The sequence below is a fragment of the Vanessa tameamea genome, chromosome 2 (assembly GCF_037043105.1).
Source record: "Vanessa tameamea isolate UH-Manoa-2023 chromosome 2, ilVanTame1 primary haplotype, whole genome shotgun sequence".
NCBI lineage: Eukaryota > Metazoa > Arthropoda > Insecta > Lepidoptera > Nymphalidae > Vanessa > Vanessa tameamea.
Window position 1 is genome coordinate 12,425,584 of NC_087310.1, and position 20,445 is coordinate 12,446,028.

The 20,445-nt window shown below is 39.4% G+C and overlaps 1 protein-coding gene across 3 annotated transcripts in view; it reads left to right on the forward strand.

Annotated features, from left to right (window-relative positions):
- The window catches only part of LOC113402154 (kinesin-like protein KIF21A), a 56,912-nt gene extending 37,446 nt beyond the window's left edge, over positions 1-19,466 (forward strand). The window contains exons 4-29 of one of the 3 annotated variants that reach the window (XM_064220709.1): positions 5,571-5,813; positions 6,105-6,426; positions 6,511-6,669; positions 6,757-6,959; positions 7,036-7,272; positions 7,735-7,890; positions 9,150-9,339; positions 9,409-9,603; positions 9,698-9,897; positions 9,984-10,055; positions 10,287-10,367; positions 10,455-10,542; positions 10,709-10,947; positions 11,036-11,197; positions 11,305-11,450; positions 11,729-11,833; positions 12,002-12,151; positions 12,317-12,424; positions 15,338-15,476; positions 15,627-15,756; positions 16,025-16,205; positions 16,525-16,656; positions 16,833-17,130; positions 17,249-17,445; positions 17,997-18,048; positions 18,835-18,925. In XM_064220709.1, the coding sequence (XP_064076779.1) occupies positions 5,571-5,813; positions 6,105-6,426; positions 6,511-6,669; positions 6,757-6,959; positions 7,036-7,272; positions 7,735-7,890; positions 9,150-9,339; positions 9,409-9,603; positions 9,698-9,897; positions 9,984-10,055; positions 10,287-10,367; positions 10,455-10,542; positions 10,709-10,947; positions 11,036-11,197; positions 11,305-11,450; positions 11,729-11,833; positions 12,002-12,151; positions 12,317-12,424; positions 15,338-15,476; positions 15,627-15,756; positions 16,025-16,205; positions 16,525-16,656; positions 16,833-17,130; positions 17,249-17,445; positions 17,997-18,039 (4,176 nt within the window). In that variant the 3' untranslated portion in view covers positions 18,040-18,048; positions 18,835-18,925. Of the gene's footprint in view, positions 1-5,570; positions 5,814-6,104; positions 6,427-6,510; positions 6,670-6,756; positions 6,960-7,035; positions 7,273-7,734; positions 7,891-9,149; positions 9,340-9,408; positions 9,604-9,697; positions 9,898-9,983; positions 10,056-10,286; positions 10,368-10,454; positions 10,543-10,708; positions 10,948-11,035; positions 11,198-11,304; positions 11,451-11,728; positions 11,834-12,001; positions 12,152-12,316; positions 12,425-15,337; positions 15,477-15,626; positions 15,757-16,024; positions 16,206-16,524; positions 16,657-16,832; positions 17,131-17,248; positions 17,446-17,996; positions 18,567-18,834 lie in introns of those variants that run through there. The other 2 variants (XM_064220694.1, XM_064220699.1) reach the window with 2 other exon arrangements.
- Positions 19,467-20,445: the final 979 nt, after the last annotated feature.

Sequence of the window (20,445 nt, forward strand, 5' to 3'; positions counted from 1 at the left end):
TAAGTTAAAGAGGGAGCGAGGGCACAATACTTTTCCTATGCACCGGGGCCCTTGCACATCTAGCTACGCCACTGGTATTGTCGTCTCTTTCCAACCACAGCTTAGCAGCACATTGGAGCAATCTCTTCGTCTTTCCTCTTAACACTTATTATGACAGTAATAAACGTCATAACAATTACTTAGCTATTGTGTCGTGTTGACTGCCCTGAAAGTCCTTATAAAACAGGAGACAATTACTTTATACCCCGTAGCGAACCCAATCAAATTATTTTAAACCCAACAAAATTAAGTATTTCAAGTCGAAAATTCCTCCTTTAAGTAAGAACTTTTAAAACGTAATTTTGCTCTTAATTAAAAGTAAAGTCAATTATGCTTGATTAGATCTTATATTTTAGTATTTAATTAAACTAAGTAAACCTTTTATACTAATTAGTAAAAATACCAGAACGCCTTGATTTGAATTGATTAGAAACTCTTTACTGCGAATATAAAATAATTGTAATCACATTAAAAAATTCGGAAAAATACAATTGAGCGTTTTAAAAACGCTTATCAACTAACTACTAGTAACCAAGGTAACTTATAAGTTTGACAGTTTGTAAAATGAAAAATTATGTAGTCAAATATTTCATGTTTAAACGCTGATTATCTCTTACCAAATATACGCTTAGTTAAAGTAAATTTAACACCATAAGATAAACATACATTTATCTCGTGAGATTTATAATTTTCCATGCACACACCGACACATTGATCGTACTTCGATGTAAAATTTTAGTATGCAGCTTAGCTTTACAGTGTCCTTGCGACGCGATTGTCTTACCGTTTTGTTGTGGTCGTACTAATAAGCTATCGGTAAATATGAAGTCATGTCTGTGGGAGGCTTTATGTTCGTGTGTGTCCTCTTATTGGCTCGGGGCCAATTAAATATTTCCTTTTATGTCCGTCGCAACGGATGTAGCTGTTAATTTGATTTCGATGTGTTTTTATGTCATTATTGACACTTTAATGGAATCGATTTTATGCTTTTAATTTAACTTCAAAGCTGTTTTATATATTAAAACAATTGAACAAGATAAACAAACTCAAATGGTGAAAGTTAAGTTAGACCAGAAAGTAATTTTGATACTTGCGAAGTATTAACCAAAGTAGGTGCCCGTCTCCTTTTATGTTTGTGGAATTTGAACAGAAATAGCCGATTAAAAAAGGGAAAAAAACAACAATAGTTTAATAGTATTAATTAATATATAAGTTATAACTACTTCTTTTAAATATTTTAACTATAATTTGAAGTTATAAAGCAATGTTGTTGCAATGCATGTTGCGTATGAAACCTCAACCCTGATTTTGTTATAGATCCTTGGAAGTAGCACTTTATTACACTAAATAGTTAAGGATCGTAGCTTTTACGTTTTAAAAATAGCTTATATCTTTTCATAGGATTATTCTTGCCTTATACCAAATTTAATTACGTTCGTAACAAACAGACAGACAGAAGTACTTTCACATTCATAATAGTATTGATAGAATATTTACGCTGTTGGTTACGGTCCTGTTACTTAGAGTCGTCGTGTGTAATTATTTACTCTCCTCAATAAACAGACTATCTAACAGCAAAAAATTTTTACGAATAGAGCTGGTAGACCTCCAGATTAAGCAACTTAACCAAACAAACTCAAGCTTTATAATATAATATCCAAATCCGGCGGACATACATAGTGTGTACATATTTACTTATTGTCATATCAATCGGTTGAACGGTGTAGTAGTTGAGGCGATGCTGCGCCACCTATTCAATGGATGATATATAAAAAAATTCCATTAGAAAAAGAATATTTACATTAGTAAATTTATAAGGCAAAACGGTGTCCAACTTTATTAATCTCAAACAAATAGCAGCATCCAATTTAATGTATAAGATTCTTGTGTAAAAATATAGCCCCTAAGAGAGCAAAGATAGTCCATATTTCATAACAATGTTGTTGTCACACGTAAATCCGATTGTTACGTTAGTTCTGAGTCATAATAGACTAATAGATTCTGTCTAAAACGATAAAATGATAATATTGTACCTGCCATGTTCATACAGAGGCGCCTGAGTACGTAAAGACTATATTTTTACAACAAAACCCAGCTCAAGCAACATTGAACGTTATGTCATGCTCTATGTGGTATATTATTGCATCAATTATTACGTTACTTTACACTATAGTGTTATTGTATGTTATCGCCGTCGTCATGATTATCCTTACGCTTCAGATAAAGTGATAAGGTATGATAACAGTGACCGAAGTGGCCAAACAATATATTTGCATTTTTAATGACCTTCGACACTCATACGAAAACATTGGAAAAAACATTTTATTCGACGCATTTGGTTTAAGGTATCGTTTATTATTGGCTACAAATTTTGTTTACGTATTGCTTTACATTACAGCCTATAAATAACCTAAAACCTCATCATACATACATATTTCAATAAACATAGTCTCCTAAAAAACTTCCAAAGAACTCTACTATCACATGAACTAATAAATATACGAATTAATAAACTAACTGAAATGTTTATAAAGTTAATAATATTTAAGGAATTTTAAACTATAATAAAGATTGATGATTTTGAAGACGCACTTAATTCGGATGTGATCGGTTTTTACGAACTTTGCCAATGCTACATCTAATTTGTGTCGTATTGTACCAACAGCATAACACTGAATTGTATTTACAAAACCTAGTAACTTATTTTAGTACGACCCACTGGATTTACAGCTTGGACTTCTGCGGCTTTATATATATATATAACGCGGTTCAAAACCAACGAAGACAATACAATAATTTTGTTATTTAAATAAATATATCGTTAATAATAACTGACAAAACACGTAAAATAATATTGTGTTCGAGATAAATTATTGATTATAATTTATAAAGGATGACACGAGTGAATCGTAAGGTCAGCTTACGAAAATGGTTAATAGCTTAGGTATAGGTTAATAAATACGTTCGATAAATAAAATTACAAATTATTAAAGTAGCGTACCGACCACGTGGTATTCTTTGAACAAGTTTAATCTTCGTTTTATTCAAATTATGTGTAATACGCATATTAACATACGTAAAGCCTTGTGCGCACGATCACGCTGTGCACACGCGGTTTTTATAACACGCGTATACAAATTAATCCGATGTCCTTCTATAACGGACCATATTATCGTAAACAATTTTGTATGAAACCTCATATAAAGATGAACTAGAAACAATGTCAAACATGTGAATTGTTTAAAAAAGCTATAAGTTTTGTAAATGTCTATTCGTCAATCATTGATCCCGTGATCACATCTTTGTAATTTACATGGTAGACTTGGCGTGATAACTTGCTCGGTAGACACTGATTCATCACATATTCTTTTTTTTTCCGGGTTGAAGGTTAAATTCTTCTTTGGGTGCCTCTTCGACTAGCAAAGATTGGCAGTTCGTTTGTATGTATATCGAAGGTTGAATGACTTAGAGTAAATACAGGCACCAGGGACATAACATCTTAGTTCCCAAGTCTCAATGATGACATAAGGGATGGTTAATATTTCTTAAAGAACAAATTTCTTGGTGAGCAATTTGATAAACAGTCGTCATATTTCAAAATAAAAAAAAAAATTAATATTCTACAAAGCAACTCGGTAATCGTTATTTTAACTTTTCCTAGACTATCTGTAATGAGTCTTTCTCTCGCTTACTAGTATTACCTAAATAAATTGTGAGAACAAAAGCATTCTTTTCGAGATTGCTTTTTAAATTCTGAGGAATATTTATCTTTTTAAATGTCTTACTTTCACGATTGTTTTACTTTATCAGATCGGACGTAGATCCATCATGAAAGAAATGCCTTTCTATTCTCTATTAGAGAAATGTTATTGTGCAGACAAACTATTTGATAATGACTGATTCCACAAAACACTGGTCACTTTTTCACATGGTTGATTCGTGATTTTATCTTCTAAAGCGAGGAAGTTGTTTGGATCTTTGAGATTATAGATAACGAAGGAAATAAAAAAACATCTTTTACATATTTTATACCAAAATATTTTATTAGAAGATATTTTATCAGAAGCAAAGACGATTAATTTTCGTGTTAATGGACATCGACATATTTATTATCATACAGAATGAGAAAATAAAGGGCTTATAATGTCATTTGAACAATCGCGCAATTCATTACATTACGTCAAATATATTTCCCGAAATGTGTTAATAGTCTGCATGTCATTGTCTACACGTTTTGTATGCAAACGCAATAATGCGTACGAATCCTAATTGATGGCGTGTCTATACAACGTACTCGCGTATTGTGGTCACGCCCGCGACATCACAGACATGGAGACGCCAGGCGGCAGGCGAAGTGCCGTTAAAATTGCGCGTGCGACTTGCGGGACCGCTCGCAACGAGGTTATGCTTCTAATAGCTTAATAGAGCCTTAGCTTGCGGATCTACGAGCTTACTGTAATCTATATTATATACTTATTCTATTTTCAAATTAGATACGTCTCAATATGAACCAATCATCATCAAAAATAATAGTCAGTATATAATTTTATAGTAAGAGATACATATCCATATATATAAAACTACCGACAGGTTATAGAGAATGCATACTACGAGTATTAGCGAAACGCTTTCGAAACATTATTAACCAATAAAAATAATTTCTCGACAATATTGAACGAAGTAACAATTATTCCAATAGTTTTAGTTCCGGTCACCTACCGACGCTTGTCAGTTTAAAACGATAAAATCATTTATACTTCATTATACACGAATTATATGTAAACGGAGGGTTACCTACGCCGTCATCATATGTTTCCATTTTTGAGAGGTTCAGGTTACTAAACCTCTTTGTACAAAAACCGGCCACGTGCAATATCTGACAAGTATTGCCGAATTTTCATTTATTTAAACACTCCTGAGGGTGTGTTTTTATATATATATATAATACTTTGAAAATTTATTCCAAAGTATTATAATATTGCTTGGTGGACTCAACTGAAGAGTTTTGCTGAGTACAAGCTGCTGTTTTGTGGAGGAATTGCTGCGTGTTCAGTGCTGCTGCTGCTGCTGTCGTAGATTGCCGCTTTGCACTGCTTTTGTTCTTGCATTGAAACAACAGTTTCATTTCATTTCTGGACGCTGCGTTCAGGGTTTGCACTATCCAGCTTATTTTTTTTAATTCGAAATATAAAACGAACGCCAACTCATACTATTACTCATCTCGTTTTGTTCGTCTTCTTAATAGCTAATTATTTAAATGCTTAATTAAACTAGTACATTGGCCCTTGGTGATACAAGGGCCCACCCCCCTGATTTTTGTTTAATTTAAAATGTATTTTTCATTGAATATTATATAATAATATTAAAATAAAAATATTTGTTTTTAATAAAGACTTGTACAACCAACAAATTTTTTTTTGACCCCGTGACAAGTTTTTTGGCCCCGTGACAACACTGATATATTTTTTTACACATATCCTTAAATTGATATTTACGGAAAATCTAAATTAATTTTATTATTTTTATTTCAGACTGGGTCCGGAAAGACCTACACGATGGGGAGTGGGTGGGAAGGCGAGGTTGTGGATGAAGAAAAGAGGGGCATTATACCCCGAGCCATCCGGGACCTCTTCGCTGGTGCTGACGAGAGGGCAGAGATTGCGCGCTCTCAAGGACAGCTCCCACCTGAATTCTCGGTTCAAGCTCAGTTCATAGAATTGTACAATGAAGATATAGTAGACTTACTCGACCCGGCCAAGGATCCCTTCGCAAAGGTGAGTGACTCCTATACCTATTTAAAATGTGGACGTGTTTTTTTACGTTATTATTTTTAAAGGTTTTAACTAATTTCGTATATGACTGATTGTAATAATATTCACGCAACGTCACAAATGCCGAGAAAAATACTAAGAATTGAAGGCCAAGGTTTAACGGGCATCAAAACACGCAAAACTCGCAAACAAAAGAATTTTCACAAAATTATGTGTTTAGGTAGTACCAAATAACCCAGTTTTGTTTTAACATATATTGTAATGGATAATTGCACAAATCGTGTATCTTTTTAGGGTAGTCTTAGGATAACCGAGGATGGTTGCGGCGGTGTGCGGATAGTGGGAGCGTCTATGCGCGCAGTGAGAGGTGTTAAGGAAGCACTTGGTGCACTAAGAGCCGGTGCTCTTGCTCGTACTACAGCAGCCACTAACATGAACTCGTCGTCGTCGAGATCACACGCAGTATTCACACTTTTACTTAGACAGAGACGGCTCGCCGCTGACCAAGAGGGAGCAGATCGAGAAACAGATGGCGAAACTCCTGAACAATATGAGACACTAACTGCCAAGTTCCACTTCGTGGATTTAGCTGGATCTGAACGTCTAAAGCGCACTGGTAGGTGCTTTCACTCCCATAACGAAATTGCGCACAGGCAACAAAATTAAACGGTCTTAATAATAACGTTTGTGCATATTTTAGGTGCTACTGGCGAAAGAGCTCGGGAAGGAATATCAATAAATTGTGGTTTGCTCGCACTGGGAAATGTGATATCAGCGTTAGGGGATAAGTCGCGAAGAGTTTTACATGTGCCTTATCGAGATTCAAAGTTAACGAGGCTTTTACAGGATTCACTTGGAGGTCAATTTTGAAGTTATTATGAGTAATATATATATATATTTTTTCAGAATAATGGTTCGTAACAATAAATGTGTATTTGGTTTTTAGGTAACAGCAATACCGTGATGATAGCGTGCGTGTCTCCGAGTGATAGAGACTTTATGGAAACATTAAATACATTAAAGTACGCCAATCGTGCGCGCAATATAAAGAACCGCTGTGTTGTGAATCAAGATCTGACGTCGCGAACTATTAGCCAACTTCGACATGAGGTTGCACGATTGCAGCTCGAATTGGCCGAATATAAACAAGTATGAGAAATGTTTGTTATAGTTATAATACATTTTAGCTTGGTTATTGTTTCCTAAATTGGTTAATGTTTTCTAGGGCAAAAGAGTTGTATCTGAAAATGGTCAAGAAGGATGGAGTGATGTGGTTCAAGAAAACGCCATACTGAATGCTGAAGTAGAGTCCCTCAGGCGCAGAGTGAAGGCCATGCAAGGCACAATAGAACAACTCTCAGCGAGGAACAGTGAGCTGGTGGCTGAAAAAGCGTTAGGTACATGGGCTCCTAAAGACGGCAGTCCTGACTCGACGGATTGTTCTTTAACAGCTTTAGTACAGGTATATTATTTTTAATATTTATATTAACGACCTTTTAAATTTAAACCCTTAAAATTTTAACGGAGTTAAGGCAAATTATAACATTTTCCAAAACTTCATACACTCAGTATTACTCTTAATATATGAAAAAAAAAACAGTTCACAGAGAAAGTCCTACAATAAATTAAATATTGCTAATAAATGAACAAGAAATTTTACTTGCCGCAATTATTTTATTTAGTTTTATTAATCAAAGTCATTTAAATCGAGCAACAAATCACGACCGGCAAAAAGCATTTTTTCAAGTTTTTGTAACAAAATATTAAACAAAATATTTCAGCCAGAATATCGTATATATCGACTACGACATGCGACCTTATTATACCAACTAACTTAATTGCTTAATTGGACCATTAAAGAGACCTAAATTTAAATTGACTCACATATTCTTAAGTATTGATAATTCCTAACCATTATTTCCAGGGCTATGTCACTGAAATCGAGGACTTGCGAGCTCAACTAATGGAATCGAATGCCTTATACGAGGCCAGCAGAAAGCGCGAAACACGAACAAGGCACGATTCGTCGTTGTTCGATGCTTCTACAATACTGGATGACGCCAAACGTGAGCTTTACAAGGTAAATATATCAGGATAATATTGTGAACACAAAAATATTAAAATCTTATTACTCATTATTTACTTATATTTTATTTACTAAATAAAAATCCCGTGTGATTTAAAACAATAACAAAAAATATGTTTAAATAAAACCGCATGTAAAAGAAAGAGACAGAAAAAGAGGAGACAAAAGGAAAGATCACATGGGGCATGAGGCTTTTTTCTTACGTTACGATTTCTGCCAATTAACATAAAAGCCGCGTAAAGGAACTTCGTTCCAAAAAAACACCACTTAAAGACAGAAAAATGAAAAAATGTTCATTGACAAACGTTTTAAAATTACTGTCGGTATACAGTTAGTTTAACTGTATTCAATTGAAACTATAATTACAATGACCCAAAATATTGGAAAACGGAACGCAATCTGAATGTTTAATGTTTTAATAATGCAATGACTTAGCAACAATGCATGCTAACTATAATTGAACGAAATTAGAGATAATTAAACGGATCATTAAAAATACTACTAGCCTATTGTCTCGATTATTAAAAAGTTATTAAAACACCGGTGGGATCTTTGCCTTAAAAATTAAAAAAAAAACAGGCATTTAGTATAATATCTAAATTGTATGTAAGTTTTATCGAATTACAAACCCGTCAATTTAAGGCTACCTTCAGTAATTAATTTTATCAATAATTTCATATTTTAGCCAAAGAAATAATATTTTGTTGTGATGGATGATAAGCACAATTGTCATAATGGTATACCAGTTTCTGAAACGCTTATCAAATGTAAATTAGTTAATTTTACTTTAACAAAGTTTCAAAAACTTGACTATACTTTCCTAGTATAGTTAAAATCATAAGATCGTTTATATGACAAATGTCTAGCTTTGTAATGTAAACCTAAACCCTATATACGTTATATATCCTACCTACACAGGTAGGTAATACATAACGTAACGTAGGTATATATAATAACTATTGAACGGTATAAAACTTGATGTAAAGTAAAGTTCAGCCTGTAAATGTTCCAATGCTGAGCTAAGGCCTCCTCCCCCTTTGAGGAGAAGTTTAACGCACAGGTTTCCTCACGATGTTTTCCTTCACCGCCGGGCACGAGCTTAATTATAAACACAAATTGAGCACGTGAAAATCCAGTAGTGCTTGCCTGGGTTTGGACCTACAATCATCGGTTAAGATGCACACGTTCGATATCGTAGCATGTAATCTAAGGATTTATAAAAATATAGTTAATTATGATTATATGTCTTGTAGGAGAAAGAATTGTTAGCGAGGAGTATGGGTGAGCTGGAATTCCAACGAAAATTGACGGACAGTTCAGGCGCACAACCAATAGGAGAGCGAGAGCGAGCGGAGGGAGAGAGCGCTGGAGACTCGGACCCCTCGGACAATGATGGTGATCAGGACCAAGAAGCTAGTGACTCGGATGACGATGAAGCTAACGGTACGCGTTAACAAATTAAATGGAAGTACTAATAAGCTCAATTATATACTCACATTTATCAATGTGCAGGCCAACGTATACTGTCGGAGCAGCTGGCGGCGCTGAGCGAAGACATCGACACGAAGGCGAGGCTCGTGGAACAGCTTGAAGCGTCGCAGCGGAGACTCGCAGCGCTGCGCACGCACTACGAGCAGCGCCTCGACCAGCTGCACGCGCAGATACGCGCCACGGGCGACGAGCGCGACAAGGTGCTGGCTTCGCTCGGTGAGTACGCGCCGCCTTCTCCACTCCACTCTACGGGTACGTATATAATTTTTAAACTAAAATACTCGACTCTAAATCTGTCCCGTCCGTGCAGCGTCGCAGTCGTCGCCGCCGACGGACAAGCTGAAGCGCGTGAAGGAGGAGTACGAGCGGCGCGTGAGCAGCATGTCGCGCGAGCTGCGGCGGCTGCAGGCGGCGCAGCGCGAGCACGCGCGCCTGCAGCGCTCGCAGCAGCACACCGCGCACCAGATACACGCGCTGCGCAACGAGCTCACCAACCTCAAGCGCGACAAGGTCGGACGCGAGTGACTCTAGAATATTAGAATTTATGTTCTACTATTGAAGTGCAGGCCATAACAAAATGGTTTTCACTGTTTCAGGTGAAATTAGTGCAGCGCATGCGTGCTGAATCTAAACGACATGCGCAAGCAGAAGCCGCGCGAGCCAAAGAGGTACGAAAGTTCTAACTATAAAGTATCATCATATCGCCCTGAACCTTATCTCTTTTATGGCCGGTCTCTTGCTGGTGGGCTGATACGACTGAGTGCTATTAACGGCTTCGATATCTAAATTTCAAAATTCGAACACGTTGAAATTTGTTTGCAATATTCTTATCTGCTTGAAGCCTCGGCTACGGGCTTTTATAAAAACTCAATTCATAAAAACTTTTTCTTTAAATTCAGGTCGCTCAACTACGGAAAGAATCTCGTAAAAATGCTAATTTGATCAGAAGCCTAGAAGCGGAAACAAGACTGAAAGAACAAGTGAGTTGTAACGATATCGTGGAATGAAAATATTCTTGAATAATTCGTGTCTTTTTTTAAGTTAAATATCATTCTTATTCGTAACAGGTGTTGAAACGGAAACAGGAAGAAGTCTCATTACTAAGGAGAGGTCACCGAGATAAACTGAGTAGTCGGGCTGCTGGACGATTACACGGTAATAATAAAATCTCTGTTTATTTTGACTTACAATAACTTTTCTTTTTATGGTGCTCAAAAACACTTATGTCGTTATATTTAATTAGTTTGAGCAATTATAAGTGGTCTAAGTGATATAGTAAATTAAAGAAAATCTAATTTGAAATTATAATATAATCGGGTAGATCGTTCCCGGGGCCGGTCTCGGATATCGGGCCGGGAGCTGTGGTCTCGGCTGGAGTGCTGGCTGTCGCGTGCGTGTGCGGCGCGCTGCACGCTGGGCGAGCTGGAGGCGGCGCTAGAGCACCAGCTGCGGCAGCGCGACCGCGCCTCGGCCGCCGCCAACGACCCCGAAGCGCGCGCCCTGCTCGCCTACCTGCGGGACGCCATCGCCGACACGCAGTCGCAGATCATGCAGATCGAGGTGAGGCGACGAGCGCTCGAGATCACTACTCGTAGGCTCAGCATTCGAAAAGTATAAATTTAAAATTCGAAAATGCATTCCCTCGCAGGAGGAGAACGAGGAGAACGAACTCCCACGCGTGCTGGAGCTGGTGGAGGGGGAGGCGGCGCGATACGCGCTGGAGCGCCTGGCGCACGACGCGCTGCGACACGCGCACCTGGCCGCGCACGCGCGCCGCTCGCTCGCCGACACGCGCGCGCATCTGCTCGAGGTACCAGGGGGCTGGACCTCGCTGCACATTCGGCCCTTTATATCATTCCTTCTTTGACTGATGTAATTATACGGTCACACTATATTCCACGATGTCGGCCCTCGCAGCTGGAGGAGAAGTCGGAGAGGACGGCGAGCGCGCTGCGCGCTTCGGAGGAGCAGAGCCTGCAGCCGTGGACGGCTCCGGCGCTGGCGGCGCTGCTGGCGGCCGTCTCGTCGGGCACCTCCACGCGCTCCGTGTCTCCCGTCGACAGGTGCCGATACTGAACATAAGCCCCAATCCATTTCTATCGACTTTGCAGCCACCGATATACTGATCATGCCGAAATAAAGGAAATAAAATCATTATTTTGGAGTGGTAATGTTTTTGATTAAATTTTAAAAGTCAAATCCCAAAACTAGTAGCGTAATATGTCGTGCGTAGTTAATTAGTCTAAATCAATAGTTCTTCTCATTCCAACGAATATAAATGATATTTAACCACTAACTACAAGTATGCAGCAATAACAGTTATTTTGAAATTGTATTACAGTACGCTCTTGGATGTGCGCCCTCATATAACACCACATCGTGAGTCAAACACGGCACCCACATCCCCTCCAGACGACAATAGCAACTCGCCCTTCCACAGGAACACGTATGTATATTTTCAATTAATGTCTTACTTATCCGTAAAAATAACTACCCTCATAAATATTTTTCTGAACCATTTGAATAATAATTATCTAAGTGTTGCTCTAACTGTCAATCTAAGTAGTAGCACTAATTACGTATACGTAACGTTCGGTCTCGTTTAAAACATCAGCGGGCGTCGCGGGTCGGTTCGGCTACGGGACCTGGGCGTGTACGGACGAGACGAGAACACGGGCGACCCCATGACGCAGTCGATGGTGGAGCCCACCAGCCCGCGACCCGCGCCCCTCAGTCGAGTACCCAGCGCGCCTGGCAGCCTGCGGTAGCTACCATTTTATTTAATGTCTTTAAATTTACGGAAGAAAAAACCTACTCCAAAAATCATTTTATTATAAATAACTCCGAATTACACCAGCCTATACGAGTTGGTAGCTAAAAAGTAAGCCGGACCGAGAAGTGAGTCATGAGTGAGTGGGTGTGTGCGCAGCGGGCTGACGCCGCTGGCCGCGCCGGCCGCGCGCCGCGCGCCCGACAGCCCGCGCCCCGCGCGCCGCGCGCCCCCGCCCGCGCCCGCGCTCGCCAAGCCCGCCTCCTTGTACGTACCGCCCCGCTCTCCACCCCGTGATGCTTGGAAGACGTCACGATTTATGTTTTAAAACAAGAGTACGATATTAGACAAGCTTTTCGTGCATTCATTGTTACTGAGATCAAAAAACGCGAATCGCATGTTTCAAAATAAATTAATTAAAAGGCTACACTTTTCTTTGAGTTCTATAATTCAAATGAACGATTTGTGCATCATAACTTTGAACATTTATTTCTCTTCCAAGTATCACGTTTCTATTGGATTGCAATTAATTAATAATTTAAACTATGATCGTTTATATGACCTCTCGATATGCATGAGTGTCAACATGTACTGACGTATTTAGGCAAAATTATATATTTACTTATCGTCGACATAATATATAATTATTATATTTTTTCATTATTTAAATTGTAGTGAAAAAATTGCTTTATATTTTGACACAAGTTGCTATAAAAATGTAGATTTTTTATTTGCATTTAATGGAATCGCTTGGGTAGATACTTTCCAATCGCGTAGCATCGCCTCTGCATGATACAGATTAGCTTGGTTTTATGTGCTATGATTTTATATGAAGAGTTGTACAGTAATATTGTTACAGATCTTTTAGCGTGCAAGATTGAAATTTAATTAATATAAAACAAAAAAATGTTTCGCTTTTATGGAAAATTTAAAAAACCTTTTATTAATAATAATATTATGATCAAATCAATGGGCTGTCTCATTTTGTACGAATGTTCAAAAAAAAGTAAAATTCTTTGAGGGTTCATGTGTGTATGTAAGTTCTTTATTTTTATGGGTATCATTAGAATTCATACATGATCCCGAGGTACGCTGGCTATTAATTTTTTATTTGTATTAAATATTTTTATCAATATATTCGGATTTTTTAATGGGATACATTACTTCTAAAATTACAATCTTCAACGCAGTTTCCTGTAACTAACCTTGTTAATAGCGTAGTGAAGGTTGGGTTTTGTGTAGGTATTTTTGGATTGCACATGCACTATTCGTTTCGAGTGCGTGCTGGAAGTGTTCATGGAATATGTTTACCAGTGTTACTACTTTGATCACTTATTTTATGGAATTAATAAAAACCAAAATTAAATCCGTAACAATCTTATTTTTTATTTTTGACGACGGTACATATTTTATAAATCTTCTCGCAAACACTGAACTCGTAGTATCTTGCGGAGGTGGAGGCGCGTGACACTTACTGTTGCTTGCAGCTTGCTCACCGACCTCTCCATAGTGGAGGACTGATGGCGACCCCGTACCGCTCTACCACCACCTACATGTTGTTTACCAGCGACCCCCTGTGGGTGGATAGTTATAAACAGTAGCAAGATACAACGCCTTTCGTATTTCAGATATGCACTATAAATATGTAAATTGTAGACTCCAGAGTGCATGCTGTAGCAGATTAGTACATACCCCTCGATAATTCCTTTATATTAAACCTATATGTTTTTAGAATTATGTATTGCGCTAACTCTATCTCGATATACAGCACCACTCTAACGCCCAAATGATGTACACTCAGCCTCATAAATATTCATTCGCCAAAAAATTTGTTAAACTTTAGGTCAATTTGGTGACCGAAGAAAAAACAATGTTTCGTTTTAATTAGCTATTATGTAAATACATTTATAAAGGTACACTTTTGAGACTGTCTGTACATTGGGTCGTTTGTAAGATGAACTCTTGCATAACATAATCTGTGTAAATAACTTCCTTTTACCTTACTATTAAGTTTACAAAGTCAATGCTCTTAATTATGATCTATTGATAATCTCTAATTAGTATACACTTGTAAAGTAATTATTTTTGTGTGAAAAATGTGTCACTAATCATCCAAAGGATTTTCCGAAGCGTATTTTAACTGACAAAACAGTTACAGTCATAATTATTGATTGTATATATGAATGAGTCGTGCCTTTTGGACAATTATGTCTGTAAGAAGAATTTTTTGGTCTTGGAGCGATAAACTTTTGGCTCCTTAAGTGAGTTAGGTGTAAAAACAATCTATAATTCGATAACGGTGATTGTAGACGCTTGTATTCCTTATTCGTAAGCACAATAAAATATTGCCAGTATATTTGTGTTTGTTTTGTGTCCTTGCATGAAGCACGTTACTGATATGCATGGTATCCTATTGACCTTATTTTTTTAATGTATTTGTGTCGGATTAGCAGTCCATTTACTTACATTCCTTAATTTAAAAAATGGCCATATAAATATAACTTACAAAATTATAATCTGTATATTCTTATTGTTTTTATTGAATTTTATTTTTATATTTTTATGTAACAAAATGTTTAATTTGTCTGTTTCTAAAATTAATTTAATAATGTTTCGGCGTTCGTGCGTCGAGTGCAATAGACATTAAAGTAATATGTCTGTTATATATTGTTTTTGTTATCTGATGTCGCGTCAAACTGTACACTGTAAATAGTTTTTTTTCAATAGTTTTATAAATTTCCAACAGTGATATACATAATTGTAGTTTAGTCGTGTGTGTAAGTACTTTTCTGTTTTTGTTTAATCGTTCATGACATTATACTCATATGGTTACGCTTGCTAGTGTCGTGTCAATAGCTAAATATAACAAATCAATTATCTCATTACATCCAAACATTTCGAACTCTTTACGTATCACGTATAAAATATACGTCGGTTTCATTTTCAAAGTCTCTGGTAGTTTTATTAAATATAATTATTAACATGGTAATCAGTAACCTTTTAGTACTAAAGCGATCGTCACTACCACACCAATAACTTTGTATATGAATATCTCACTGGACGACTTCTCCTAAGACCGACCCCATAGTTAGTAATATATCTAAATCAATCATAATAACAAATCAATATCGACACAATCGTTTACTCGCCATAAACTGGAACGGATAGGATCGTTGGCAGAGAGGCGGGAGGCGACGGCACGCCGCCCGCGTCGCCGGGCGCGGCGCGGCGCGCGCGGGACGACGACGTGTTCCTGCGCCTCGCGGGCGCCGCCGGCGACTCCGCGCCGCAGGGCACCGTCAAGGAGGTCACGCTCAAGGTGAGCCCTCACACCACCATAAAGGTTTGTATTAAAACATCTCTCAGTTGAAGTAACGAGTCAAAAACCGTCGCTCCTAAACCTCGTCGTGACGGATTGCCATTCCATTAGATCGGGTGTTCAATAATCAAAGATATTGATAATCCTCAGCGCACGAGTGTAGGTGGAGTGGCTACCGGTGGCAACGCGTGGCTGCAGTGCACCCACGTGGCGGAGGGGCACGTGGGCGCCGCACTGTCGCTGGCCGCCACGCCGCACGCGCTGTACAGCGGCGGAGTGGGTATGTTCCGATGTCTTTGATTACGTTCAGTTTATATCGCAAAACTCTTCGTCAGTTATTGATATTATAAGCAAAGGTTTATTAATCTAACTAAATATTGAACGCTCATTGGTCAACAATTGCATCATAAGCTGCCATCGACCAATTTAGATTAATTGAATTTACTTTAATAAACCGGAGCAAGCCGCTAGTTTATACGAAGTTAAATTAAAATCGATAATATTATATTACAACCAAAAGAAGGATCTAATGGTCAATTGTCCCGCAGACCGCACGGTGCGCGGCTGGGACCTGTCGGGGGGGCGCGAGGCGTGGCGCGCGTGGTGCGGCGGTGCGGTGGGCGCGCTATGTGCTGGCGGGGCGGGAGACGCACGCGTGGTGCTGGCCGCCGCCGGGCCTGCCGTCAAGCTGTTCGACACCAGGACCAGTGGCCCCACCGCCGTCCTCTGGTAAGTCATCAGTCGGTTAGATCCACTTAGAAACGAGGACGAGGAAGATTAAGTATTAATACGATTTATGTAGGACTAGCTCGGACTATAGGCGAGATGACCCAATGGATAAGATACGCGGATATTTACAGCATCTTCACGAATGTGGGCAAGAATCATTGAGTTTAAATGTGTGTATTCCGTCAACTCGTAGTGAATAATCTACAAACGTCCTCAAAATAATCTACTTTCTTTTGCTTTCTAAAACATTATCATAGAAGAAATAAATTAAACGAATTGCATTAATTTATCGCTAAATTTTAAACAATTCCTATTTCAGGTCATCGGGAGCGTCCGGCCCGAACGCGGCGGTGCGCGGGGGAGAAGCCGCGGTGACCGCCATCGCGCTCGCCTCCACCGCTCGCCTCTATACCGCCGCGGCGGATAAAATTCGTCTGTGGGATTTACGCATGTGAGATTTCAAACTAAAATGTACATGTTGAATATATATTTCTCCAGAGAATTCGAAATCATCGATATGCCCGATCAAAAGAATACGATAACTCATCACTGAAAAAGAGTGGGTTACCTATATTTCCGACGACCCGCCGAGTGGGCCACCGCCACTGACCGACCGCCTCCCCGCAGGCTGGAGTGCGTGTACAAGACGTGGTCGGGCCACGCGGCGGCCGTGATGTGCGCCGCGCGCGAGGCGCTGCCGGCCGGCGACCGGCTGGCCACGGGCTCGCGCGACCACTGCGTGCGAGTGCTGGAGCTGCAGCACGGCGGCGGCGGCGGCGGCTGGGAGGCGAGCAACCGGCGCCCGCTGGAGCCGCCGCACTACGACGGCGTGCAGGCGCTCGTGCTGCGCGGCGCGCTGCTGTACAGCGCCTCGCGCGACTCCAGCATCAAGTGCTGGTCGCTGGACGACGACTCGCTCTCGCACGTACGTACGGGCGTATCGCCGCCCCGTCGACTTGAGTTCCCTATCATTCGCATTCCCGTATCCCATTGCTGTCTCTGCCATCATGTTACTTTATCATGAAAAATGTATCCGTTACTAGAGCGTGATGAACGCGCACAAGGGCTGGGTGACGGGGCTGTGTGCGGTGGGTGCGGGGCTGGCCAGCTGCGGCCGCGACCAGGCGCTACGCCTGTGGAGCCCCGGCCTGCGCCCCGCCGCGCCCCCCGCCGCGCTGCCCGACGTGCCCCACGCGCTGGCCGTCTGCCCCGCCAGCCACGCGCTCTACACCGCCGGCAGGTAACCGTCCCGTCCAAAGAGTACAGCGTCTGACCCGTGCATTTCGTAGCTCTCGTTTCGAGATACGAATCACACAAGTTAGGAGTTAATTTACGATTCTTAGGAAGACTTTATACGATAACGATAAAGTAAATAGAATCAGCTAAAAGACGGTTACGAAACAATATTGCTAAAGTTCGTGTAGAGCTATCAACGAGTGGGTGACAGCAGCGCGACGCAGATCTCCTCCGCCAGCGCCGATATCGACAGCCGTGTTTAACATTAGAACCAAAACCCACGAGGATCTCGACTAAAACTCATTCCAAGCCCACGACCCTCTCAAGCTGTACCTGAACGTAGTGAATTTATTGCTACACGCTAACAAACCATCATGTTTTTATCCAATTACACGCTCAACGGTATCAAGTACTGATCAATATTAACAACGACGTAACGAATTGATCTATTTCGTATTATAATTGGAACGCATTTTTTATTGCAAGAATCTTCCGATGAGGCATTTCAGACTGGCATATTCTTAAACGTAGGATTAAAATGTGAGTGTGTTGCAGCGGCGGCGAAGTGCGCGCGTGGCGACTGGTCAGCGAGCCCTGAGCGACACAGGTGCACACACACGAATACACTAACATACACACACACCCACACACAGCTGCATAAACACCGCCGACGATCACGCTTTACTCTTACGATCGGTATTTACTACAAAATTGATTCGTTCCTGTCGGTAAGTACTCGTCAGTTGTGTTTCTGCACGCCCCGCCCGGCTTGCTGCGCACGCGTCGTCGCCGCTTCACCACGGGCATTGACGGCCAATGTATGCTTAGCTGACTTGATTTCTGTCGACATTAGACGTCTCATCTTCTTATTATTTTCCTGTGTGACTAACATATTATTATTTATTCGACAAAGAACAACAGCTTTCGATGTAGTACTAATCACATCACACACTCTCCGTCCTTGTGAATTATTTTAGAATTTAGCTTTTATTGTAGTACTCGAATTAGATATAGTATCGTCCATTTTCATAGAACAGCGACCATTACTTACTATTTTACTAGCTTTTTGTTGATTTCTATGGGGCTGATAGGTTTCAGACTTTAAAAGTAGCAGTGGAGCAACACTATGCTCTGAAACTCGTAGTTCTTCGACGAGTTAACCTTTTTAAAAAAAAAAGTAAGCAACAACCATCTCAAGTATTATATAAATTTAGGAGTCATTCGAACATTTTAGCTTGTATATTTATCGACGTTTTGATACTGTATTTATAATAAGTGTAGTTAATAATATTTTGATTTAGTACACGTTTTCTTGTTTTAATACTAGCAAATCAGTGTGCTACTAGTAATTATAATCATCTCGATAAGTATAATAATGTGTGTGTGTGTGCAGCACGGGGCGGGTGCGCCGCTGGCGGATCCGCACAAGCGCGCGGTGACCGGCGCCGATGCCGACCGCGGCAGCGCGCGCGAGACGAGCCTGGCGGTGACCACCACCACCGCGCCTGGCGGTAACCACCCACCACGCGCCACCATCTGGAGACTACACCGAACGACACAGGCCATGACATGTACGAAACCTTTGTAAAGGTATCTTGAAGACGTAGCAATCGTTTCCTATTTGAAATAAGATTAACTCGAAAATTTTGTAATCGAATACGTGCGATAGAATCGACGTTGAGAATTTAAATTATTGCAAAGGGCAATTAAGTATGTAATTAATTACTAATTACGATAAAGTATAATATAATGAGTGAAAAAATGTTTTAGAAAACAAATGTTTAAAAATTGATATAGTTCCTTAAAGTAGTCAACACTACTGACAGTAGAGCAGTAGTCTATGGAGGCTGATGACGATGTGATAGTGCGTACGAATCTCGAAACGAATATAAACGGGACTCATTTTGTTTCTATTGACACATTCCATTGTACTACTTCTACAATTCCCATATAATTGGGTCAATTGAATGTTTTTATTAAACATATCGTTAATAAATAACATTCTTAATCTTCGTCGCTGCATTTTAAAAATACTGATGTGAAATGTGTTACGCGTTATTGCAATGTTTAGTTTTTAGTTTTTGAAGGACTATTCAACACAAATCTACCAATAGTCACGGCTAGTGTATAACAGAAGGCCTTTATAGGGATAATAAATCGTTGTTTACATAATAAAAATGCTTATACAAAACGAGCCTTAGCTTATAGGATCCCTTCTGCGATAATATATTAGTAGCGAGATATATAATCAAAGCAAATAGTTTTAAGGTAACTAACATATTAGAAGCCATGCCTCGACGCCAAGACAACGCACAATCTAATGAAGACATTACTATCATCAATATGGACGATATTCGACATTTTTTTATATTATTTTCCTGAAATGTAAAACTATATGAACAGCTAAGATTTTTTTTACGTATTCAGATTAAAAAAAAAGAAAGTAAAAGTATGTAAGTAGTTTCATTTGCTAAAGAAAGTAACATCAAAAGAATTGTTCTAGTATTGTTTGCGATGGGCACGTGTGATGGTTTCACGTTTTGATAAATAGTTGCCAATGAACCCATACACCAGCGTTGCAGAACTATCGATAATGGACTATCGATATGCGACACTACCATACACCAAATTGTCGACGGTGAACACAATAAGCGTGACATTAATATTACTTATGGTCTGTGATTAATCGATCAATTATATTTTTGTACATTCCTGTCCTACGGGTACATTTGTAACTCACATATTCATAGTTTATTTTATAACAATAATAATTAGTAGTTTTTTAACATTATACAGTTAAGTGAGCTACGGTAAAAAGTTGAATGTAAAATGTAGATTAGACTTTTTTGTTAGAAATGTTATTAACCGTTTTGTAATCCTCGGCTTGATGCGGCTCACGGCTATGATTTAGTTCTTTATGTTTGTTTTTTTTTTCAGTATTACCATTTTACCTCCTATTGGGGTTGTTACAACCGGCGAGATGTTTAATTAATAGTTTTTGCGA